Source organism: Morone saxatilis, unplaced genomic scaffold (genome assembly GCF_004916995.1).
Source record: "Morone saxatilis isolate NCDOM2014 unplaced genomic scaffold, NCSU_SB_2.0 Contig4, whole genome shotgun sequence".
Lineage (NCBI taxonomy): Eukaryota > Metazoa > Chordata > Actinopteri > Moronidae > Morone > Morone saxatilis.
This window is the reverse complement of record NW_023339984.1, coordinates 18,338,596-18,338,796: the sequence shown is the minus strand read 5'-3', so window position 1 is coordinate 18,338,796 and position 201 is coordinate 18,338,596. Positions and strand designations below refer to the sequence as shown.

Sequence of the window (201 nt, the reverse complement as noted above, 5' to 3'; positions counted from 1 at the left end):
AAAGTCAGAATTTACCCAGAAAGGTTTGGAATAATTCTTCAGAATAACACCGACTTCCTGTTTCGCTAGAATAAACCAGAGTGTGTTTCTGTATTTTCAGGACTGCTTTGAAGATGCCTACGACCGAATACCTGCGTGAGTACACACCACACACACACACACACACACACACACACACACACACATCTGATGTGTCATTTC

At 42.3% G+C, this 201-nt stretch overlaps 1 protein-coding gene across 1 annotated transcript in view; it reads left to right on the top strand.

Moving 5' to 3' along the window:
• The window catches only part of LOC118337984 (tetratricopeptide repeat protein 39B), a gene marked incomplete in the record, with an annotated part of 20,408 nt that overhangs the window by 8,368 nt on the left and 11,839 nt on the right, over positions 1 to 201 (top strand). The window contains 1 exon segment of the mRNA XM_035675142.1: positions 101 to 135. Coding sequence (XP_035531035.1) covers positions 101 to 135 — 35 coding nt within the window.